The sequence below is a fragment of the Ictalurus punctatus genome, chromosome 2, assembly GCF_001660625.3.
Source record: "Ictalurus punctatus breed USDA103 chromosome 2, Coco_2.0, whole genome shotgun sequence".
Classification (NCBI taxonomy): Eukaryota; Metazoa; Chordata; class Actinopteri; order Siluriformes; family Ictaluridae; genus Ictalurus; species Ictalurus punctatus.
Window position 1 is genome coordinate 35,359,647 of NC_030417.2, and position 10,000 is coordinate 35,369,646.

At 38.6% G+C, this 10,000-nt stretch overlaps 1 protein-coding gene across 2 annotated transcripts in view; it reads left to right on the forward strand.

Moving 5' to 3' along the window:
- Positions 1-4,282: 4,282 nt before the first annotated feature.
- The window catches only part of LOC128629195 (apoptosis regulator BAX), a 7,243-nt gene continuing 1,525 nt past the window's right edge, over positions 4,283-10,000 (forward strand). Inside the window, exons 1-5 of one of the 2 annotated variants that reach the window (XM_053676100.1) lie at positions 4,283-4,369; positions 6,450-6,492; positions 6,591-6,749; positions 9,146-9,281; positions 9,850-9,954. In XM_053676100.1, the coding sequence (XP_053532075.1) occupies positions 4,336-4,369; positions 6,450-6,492; positions 6,591-6,749; positions 9,146-9,281; positions 9,850-9,954 (477 nt within the window). In that variant the 5' untranslated portion in view covers positions 4,283-4,335. Of the gene's footprint in view, positions 4,370-6,448; positions 6,493-6,590; positions 6,750-9,145; positions 9,282-9,849; positions 9,955-10,000 lie in introns of both variants that reach the window. The other variant, XM_053676106.1, reaches the window with a different exon arrangement.

Below are 10,000 nucleotides of genomic sequence, written 5' to 3' on the forward strand. Positions count from 1 at the left end.
TAATCATAATATTAAACAGTACTGGGCTACATACACTGCCTTGTGGGGTACCATTTTCCACTGCATACCTATTTGAGTACTCTGCACCTACTCTAATTTCTATTGCACTGCTGTTCAGGAAGTCTAATACCCAATTATACATCTTACCATTTATTCCTAATTTGTCAAGTTTAATTAGAAGTCCATCCTTCCGAAGCATATCATACGCTTTTTCAACATCAAAAAATACAGCAATTACACTTTCTTTGTTAGTCTGAGCCTTCCTAATTTCTGACTCTAGGCATTATATAGAATCCATTGTCCCCCTCCCTTTGTGAAATCCTGACTGATACGGTGAAAGAAGCCCTTTACTTTCTATATAGGGATCGAGTCTATCTGTTACCATCCTCTCCATAGTTTTGCCTAGCTGTGACGTTAATGCTATGGGTCTATAGCTTGCTGGATCTGACAGGTCTTTTCCAGGTTTGAGTATTGGAGCTATAACTGCCTGTTTCCATGTTCTGTTTTATAAATAAAAAAAATTAAAATAAAAAACGCCTAGCGACTATTTGGACAAACCGTAGCAACTTTCCAAATAATGGCAGTACTGTCCTGCAAGCGCGAGGTCTTGCTTTCCCTCTGCACTCTCACCTCTCTCTGCGTCTGCTCTGTCCAGTGAGGGGCCGAGAGCAGATTTAAGAACGTCATGGATAACGAGACGCGCCCTGCGTCCCAATTTACATCATTCATAGACGAATGGAATGCAACATGTTTTCCATGTAAAATAGTCCACGTTATTACAGCCTAGTTCTCTTGTTCAAAGTAGTTATAGTGTTCGGGAACATTTTTGATCATTCATGTTCTATACCTGTCCGTTATATAGCTTTCTAAAAGTTATTTTAAAAATCATAAAAGTGATGAAAAGTAATTTAAAAAGTATAAAAGCAAAAAAACCTTTCTATCTATCTATCTATCAAAAACAGATTATAGATGATAGATAGATATATAGATAGATAGATTTTATATAGAATAGATAATCATTATACCTGGTCTCCTCCAATATGGGGGGAATGGGGGCGTGTCACATGATAGGGGAGGCTTGGGGATGGCTTTAGTTACAAAAGGTTTAGAACCTTTGACCTACAAGGTCTATAATACGTATATTAATAAAGCAAATTAGATACTTAAATGGCTAAATGTAATTTATATAAACAAACAAATTAATAAATACATTTTGTATTAAGTGAAAAACATTTATACACACGACAGTCAAAATAGTACAAAAAACACTGGCTTCATTCGAAACCGCATACTTACCTACTACACGGTATGCAAAAAGCAGTACGCCAGAGGGGTAGTATGTTAAAATTCTCAGTAGGCGAGCAATTCCTGCATGGCGAACTGCTTCCGGCGAGATTTTGCAGTATGCAACCAATGGACACTACACGAGTCAAACAATCCCACAGTGCAGCAGGACTGGTGTGGACGAGCTCAGAAAAAAAAAAAACACGGAAGGCAGCGTCGGCTCTTTTTAAGTACTAAACCTTGGTTAAACACAACTTGCCGTGCAATACATACGGCATCGAATTGAGTAGTACTGTCACAGTACGCAATTTCGGACGCAGCCACTGAGTGAGCGACAGTTATGATATGCTTTTTTTTGTTCACCACGGTTGTAAAAAATGATTATTTGATTATTATTATATCTTTCCTGGCATCTCGAACCAATCTGGCCATTTTCCTCTGACTTCTTTTATCAAAAACGCATTTCCACGGACAGAACTGCCACTCACTCTATGTTTTTTTGTTTTTCACACCATGTGGTGGCTCAGTGGATAAAGGCTCTGGGTTACTTATCAGAAGGTCAGGAGTTCAAGCCCCAGCACTGCCAAGCTACCACTGTTGGGCCCTTGGACAAGGCCCTTAACCCTCAACTGCTCAGATGTATAAATGAGATAAATGTCAGAATAAGGGCATCTGCCAAATTCTGCAAAAGTAAATATATATATTCTGTGGAATCTCTAGAGATTGGTGTTTGTGTGTGTGGGAAATTCCCAGGAGATCAGCTGTTTATGAAATACTCAAACCAGCACCAACAATCATTCCACAATGGAAGTCACAAAAAAAAACAATCTTTCCCCATTCATAGCTGAACCTCTGTCTGCATTGCACTGCTACCACATGACTGACTGAGCAGGTGTATTGGTGTACCGTAAAGAAAGTGGATGGTGAGCGTATATATATTATAAAAGCAAAATGAAATGATGGGGGAAAATATATATATATATATATATATATATATATATATATATATATATATATATATATATATATATATATATATATATATATAAAGAACGGCGATCATCTAGTTGTGTCTCCAATGACACAGGACATTATTTGCACTTAGCACTGGGAGTAACGGAAAAGGGAAGCCACTAGAGGGCGCTGCATCTTAAATTTGGTTGAAAATCAAAAGTTTTTGTTACGCATGCAAATTAAGATCAAATTTGATAAAACATTTGGGGTTTAAAATCGCCTCTGTTCACTGGGATGCTGTTTAGACCTGATCTGAATCGTTACTGGGGAAACAAAAACCACCTACTACACACTTGAGTACATAGGTATTGTATTGATTACAGTTATATTATTATTAATTATCTTGCTCTAAATATATTACTACTTATTATGTAGTTCATAGTCTGCCATTTAAGACACAACTTCTCTTCCTCTACATTTCAGTTGAACAAATGTATCATCTGGGTCTTTTTAGCTTCCTCGTCTGCTTCTACTGTATTTCGTCCTGTGAATCGTTGACCCTGTAAATGTTATATAAGTATATCTTATTACTAGATAAGCATTCAATTTGAGACACAGATCACAGTAGATGAGTGTGCTGTGAATCTTTTGGTTGGATATTGAATGCAATTTTTGGGTAATTTCCTTGGGATTTTAATCCAGATTAGCAAAACGAATATTATATTTCACTACCGTGGAAGCGATATTGATGTTTATAATAAGACATTTACATTGAATGTACTTTGCAAATACATTATCCTTACGTGTAAATGAGAAAAGAAACTTTGGGATGCATGGAATTAAATATAGATCATAATTTTTTAAAAACACGTTACCGACTGAGAAACAACAAATTTATTGTGATATACCGTGTCTTGAATATACACTATATAGCCAAAAGTTTGTGGAGACTTGACCAGAACACTCATATGTGCTTGTTGAACATCCCATTTGAGATTTAGTCCCTTGATGCTGTTATAATGACCTCCACTCCACTTCTGGGATGGCTTTCCACTAAATTTTGGAGTTTGGCTGTGGAGATACAAGAGCATTCATGAGGTCAGGTGAAGAGTTCTAGTGAAAAGAAATCTTAATGCTACATCACACACAAAGACATTCTGTGTATTTGTGTGCCTCTAACTTCATGGCAGCATTTTGGGGAAGAACCACATATGGATGTGATGGACAGGTGTCTACATACGTTTGGACATATAGTGCATCTCTATGGTGTTGTTGCTGTTGTTGTGTTTAATATACGTTTTATTTGCCCTCCCTGCTGGAAAAAAAACCCCAATAGAAACATCACATAAATTCTAAGGGTTTCTACTACAAATACCATTACAAACCATCAGCTGTTAACCATTACAACCATTACCAAATGGCTTCCATTTCATACTAAGATGTACTAAGGACATAGGTCATTAATGGTATCCACTAGACATAACATCCCTGCTGAAACAAACCCCAATACAAACCATCACAGAAATTCTAAGGGTTTCTACTACAAATACCATTACAAACCATCAGCTGTTAACCATTACAATCATTACCAAATGGTTTCCATTACGTACTAGTTCGTATTAAAGACATAGGTCATTAATGGTATCCACTAGACATAACATCCATGCTGAAAAAACAAGCATAAAAACAATACAAAAAAACAAAACAGAAATTCTAATGGTTTACACTATAAAAAAATACCATTACAAACCATCAGCTTAGCATTAAAACCATTACCATTACCATTATTGGTCCTTAATGGTATCCACTAGACATAACATGCCACCAGTAGAAGGGAACAAATTACCAGTAGAGACCCACAAGGACCATTTTTTTTTAACATGGAATCATATATTTATTATTTTCCCGCTTATCTCTAATGCTGTAATAGTAACATAGCACTCTATTTAATAATTTAAAATAAATAAAAAATTAATTTATTAAATGTAAAAAATACAGATGTAGATGAGCGTGCACTTCCGGGTACGCCCTTCTTCCTGCCCCTAACGTTTGCGTCACTCAAGGCGGAAGTCCAGTGTAATCATTTTTCACACGAACATGGCAGCGGCGCTATCAGGAGAAGGCGATGCGGGTAAGACTAATTTAACCAGTAAGGTTCAACGCAGTATTCAACATGTCTAACAAAACACTAGTGTATTTGAATCGTTTATATATATATTGATATATATTTATATTGGCAAATAAATAAAATAAAATAAAAGAGATACGGAAGCTTTGTGAACCTCATGTCGGCTAGCAGGCTAGTTAGCATAGCTAAGCTAACGGGAGACAGAAACATGCCCGTACATATTCTCAGCTCGCTGTCAGTGTCAGTGTGAGTGCCAACAAAGACCGGCGTTCACACTCGCTCATGTTTAATAAACAGGTAACATCTTAACAGCCTCCTGGAAATAAAGTGCTTTATCAGATAGATCATGAGCTGATCATGATGATGATGTTGATGTTGTTTTTCTTGACAGAGGGATGACATCATCATCATCATCATCATCATCATCATCATCTCTGTGTTGATTGTTTAGCTCCACTGATTAGTCAGTGTTTACTTGAATTAGTGCTGCTCATGTAGGAAGTGTAGTCATGTACAAATAATAATAATCATAATCATAATAATATGTCCTGTCTCCTCTTTAGAACAAAAAGTAAAATCCTTAATATTACACTTCTAGTTCATATATAGGTTATGTGATCATAATAGGCCATGTGATCATGTGCAATTGTGATTTAATTTACTTTGCTGAGTCATTGGTTGTCGTTGGAGAGAAACGAACAGGCCAGCAGCCTCGTCTTCAATCTGTGGTCCTTCTTTCACACTCGCGTACAGAACTTCATTCATTCAGTCATCTTAAGTAACCGTTTAAGTATCCTGATCGAGGATGTGGTGGATCTGGAGCCACATCTATTCAGGGAACACCGGGCATGATATAGGGACAGGGGCATACCCTGAACAGGATGCCAGTCCAGCACCATGCGCATACACACACACACACACACACACACACACACACACACACAGACGTGGACGTGAGGAGAATGTGTGTAACTCTGCGCAGACAGTAACCCGAGCTCAGGATCATACCACTGGAGCGGTGAGGTGGTGCTGCTTGTTGCCCGACATCAGATTGTGGCGGCAGGACGTTAGAGTTAAGAGTGCTTTCAGAAACAGTGTAACAGTGAGTACCCCAATGTACACGTTTACCAAATGATTTTGCAGAATCTATGAGGTGCAGTTCGTTGGAAATAATGTGATTTTGGCAGTGTGGAGTGTCATTTTGTCTACTTTATGTTAGGCTGTGTTTTATTCTGCGTGATCACACCTAGAAATAATTTGAGCTTGGATTTGTTCTGTCAGTGAGATGTTTACAAATATGAATAGTGTGCATAATTGTTTGGAATTTTTATTTTATATACACACACACATATATATATAAATACACACACATGCATGCATACATACATACATGGATGCTGTCGATTTGGTGTAATTAAAACAAATCTTCTTTGTAGGCGTTGAACAAAGGTGGCGTGAAAGTCAGTTTAATAGTTTGTTTTGTTCATTTTATTTCTGTTTTGCAGTCAGTTCGTGAGCTAGTTTATATATCGTGATACGCGTTGCGTATCGTAGAAACCTCCTCGTGTTGTGACACGATATTTTTGTGACACCGCCCGGCCCTAACTTAGAAGACGCTTTACCTAATACGTTAATCGTATAGAGGCTTATAAAAGACGACCGAACAATGGCAGTGGCCAAGCACACACACCCATTAACAGCTGAATCTAAAAATATGTAGGTGGCAACACAGTCAACAGTGGGAAATGTTATTGTACTGCGGTCAACAGATTATTGTCGGTGAGAGTGCCGTGATCTTGTGCCTCATCCTGTGCCTCATCCTGTCATCGATAGTTCATGGTGTTGAGCGATGACTCGCAGCGCATAACAGTGCGAACTCTTCGGCTTTTGTAGAAACTGAAACTTCACGTTGCTGTATGCCTTTTCATGTTTCCTTCCTGTCGTGTTTGGCGAGAAATGAGTATTAACAAATAGGCTGAAATGTAACCATGACCCTAAATATCAGCTCGGTCTGGTTTCTCGTATGAGATTAAACCGAGCTCTTACAGACGATGGCCTGAGCTGTGACATTTTTTTCTTTCAGGCCCTGACCAAATATTAGAAGTAGGAGCTGTGCTGCTGAAGGAGTGAGGCTCCATCCTATCTTCCTTTATTTTATTATATTATATTATATTTTGCCTCATTCCTCTATCGAGCCTGACCCTTCTTTCTCTATGACGCACAGTTTCATTTATGAGCGAGTTCATCGTCATGGGGACAGCGGCACCGTTGTATCGCGGCACGAACTGGGCGGGAGCGAGCTCTGCGACCCCACCCATAAAAAACTCGCTCAGTGCTTACAGCAGATTGGAGACGAGTTGGACAACAACGTAGACCTACAGAGGTGAGATCACAATTTTGTGTCACAGTAAATAAAATTTTGTTCACTGGACATTAAGTAAACAAACCTTGGTCTGAGCTAACAGAAACCAAATAATGAAAGTGTTTTGCATTTCTGCATTGATAAATACATCATTCAATAATAAGTTTCCTGTCGTTTCAGTAATAAAAGTGTGATGTCTGCCTGCTTCTTATGTTATATACTTTTATTATTATGTGTTCACTTCAACCTGTACGTGTGTGTGTGTGTGTGTGTGTACAGTGGGGGAAATAAGTATTGAACACGGCAACTTTTTTTTCTGCAAATATTTTTCCAAAGAGCCTGTTCACATACAATTTTCACCAGACAAACTCAAGAAATCCGCAAATATATAGAATTCACAACGTTAAAGTCCATAAATGAAGTTATGTGTAATAAAGAGGAATGACACGGGGAAAAAATTATTGAACACGCTAAGTGAAATGTATTTAATACTTAGTGGAGAAGGCTTTGTTTGTAATGACGCTTCAAGACACTTCCCGTATGAAGAAATTAATGGGCCGCAGTATTCAGGTGTGATTTTGGTCCGTTCTTCTAAACATATTGTCTTTAAATCTTGTTCAGTTGGATTCGAGTCAGGTGATTGGCTGGGCCATTCTAACACCTTGATTTTTTTCTCTGAAACCAATTGAGAGTTTCCTTTGCTGTATGCTTTGGATCGTTGTCCTGCTGGAAGCTCCACCCACGTCTCATCTTCATCATACTGGTGGATGGCAGCAGATTCTTCTCAAGAATCTCCCGGTAAAGGGCTCCCTTCATCGTTCCTTCAATTATATGATGTCTGCCAGTACCATGCGATGAAAAACAGCCCCACACCATGATGCTTCCACCTCCAAATTTCACTGTTGGTGTAGTGTTTTTAGGGTGATGTGCAGTGCCATTTCTTCTCCAAACATGGTGTGTAGTATGACGGCCAAGAAGTTTAATTTTGCTCTCGTCTGACCAGACTACACGCTCACAGTATTTCATAGGCTTGTGTAAATGAGTTGTAGAAAACTTTAAACGAGCTTTGACATGCCGTTTCTTTAGTAATGGAGTCCTGTGTGGTGAGCGTGAGCAGTGGAGTGCATTGCTTATTGTTTTCTCTGTAACGATGGTACCTGCTGTCTCCAAGTGTTTCTGGAGCTCTTTCCGAGTGGTCCTTGGTTCATGGGCTACTCTTCTGACTATTCTTTTGACTCCCTGGTCAGAACTCTTGCGAGGAGCTCCTGTGCGTGGCCGGGTGATGATGGAGTGATGTTGCTTCCACTTGTGGATAATGGCTCCACTGGTGCTTACGGAAGATTCAGAAGTCTTGAAATACGTCTGTATCCGATTCCATCAATATGTTTCACAACAATAAGGTTGTGAATGTCTTGGGAGAGCTCTTTGCTTTTACCCATCATGAGATCTTTCTTGTGTGACACCTTGGTAACGAAAAGCCTTTTTTATAGACCTGTGGTTTTCAAAGTGGGGGCCACCAGGGGGCGCCCAAGGGGCCTCAACAATTTGGTGTGGAAAAAAAATTCTCACTCTCAGACAACCACACACACACCATCAATTCCTAATGTAATGTAAAGATGTAAGATGTAATTATTAATAATAAAAAAAGGGGGGGATATATTCAAAAGTCTGTATTTTTAATGTGTTTTAAAGACATCTTGCAAAAGGGGGGCCTCGGTCAAATGTTAATGCCATTTGGGGGGCCTTGCCCTGGGAACGTTTGGGAGCCCCTGTTATAGACCATCAATTTACTGACCCAGCTGATATTAATTTGCACAGATAGGGGGTGTAATTACTTGTGGGTTTCAGCTGGTTCCTTGCCTTACCTTGGCTTGGAGAACTGCTTTTTCTTAGTGTGTTCAATACTTTTTTTTTTTTCCTGTGTCATTCCACTTTATTACACATAACTTTATTAATGGACTTTAATGTTGTGAATTCTTTGTACTTGTGGATTTCTTGAGTTAATACTGATGTCTGGTGAAAATTTCATGTGAATAGCCTCATTGGAAATATATTTACTGAAAAAAAAAGTCTAATACTTCTAATAATTATTTCCCTCCACTGTGTATGTATGCATGTGTGTGTGTGTGTATGTGTGTATATATATATATATATATATATATATATATATATATATATATATATATAGTGATTGCTGATGTCATAGGATTACAGGTGATTATGCAGGATGTTCCTGCCATTTATTTTAAAATATACTGTTTATATATTTTTATTCCTTTTTTATTTTTCTTATTTACACGTGTGTGTGTGTGAGTGCGTGCGTGCCAGAGTCGGATGGAACAAGGAGGAAAATCCCCCTTTTGTACCATATTTTCACAGTTTCTCTCTCTCTCTCTCTCTCTCTCTCTCCATGACAGAATGTTAGCCGACTCAGCTCTCCAGCCAACTAAAGAAGTGTTTGTGAAGGTGGCGCGTGAGATTTTCTCGGATGGGAAGTTTAACTGGGGCAGAGTGGTGGCACTTTTCTACTTTGCTTGTCGACTTGTGATCAAGGCAAGGACACTAATTAACTCGGGCTTAATCAAAGCCTTTCTTCCGTCTCCAAGACAGGATTCTTTATCCTTTTCATGCCCAGTTACTCTCAGTGCGCAGTAGTGCTTGAAAGTTTGTGAACCCTGTAGAACTTTCGACATGTCTGCATAAATACGACCTAAAACCTCATCATATTTTCACAAAGTAGACCAAGAGAACCCAGTTAAACAAACGAGACAAAAATATTATACTTGGTCGTTTATTTATTGAGAAAAATGATCCAATATCCGTCCCATATCTGTGAGAGACAAAAGTATGTGAACCTTTGCTTTCAGTATCTGGCGTGACCAGTACTGTTAGGACTTTTGACGATGTTTCATGTCATATTTCTGCAGATATATAGCAACTTGTACAAACTATATACAAACTTTAAAGCACCAGTCTAACTTGAAACCGAGGGAAGTCTCATTTCTTTTGTAAATCTGTATTTTTCCCCCTATCCCTGTATCTGCCTCTGTTAGCTATCTTTACATTTGCATGAATCCTCATTGCATTTTTCGACCTGTTTCTTCTTCACACACAATTTCAGGCTCTCCTGACGAAAATTCCAGACATCATCAGAACCATCATCAACTGGACTCTGGACTACCTGCGGGAACATGTGATTAATTGGATTAGGGAACAGGGAGGCTGGGTAAGTGTCTCGCTGCTTATTTTTTGATTGGGATATGCAAGATAAA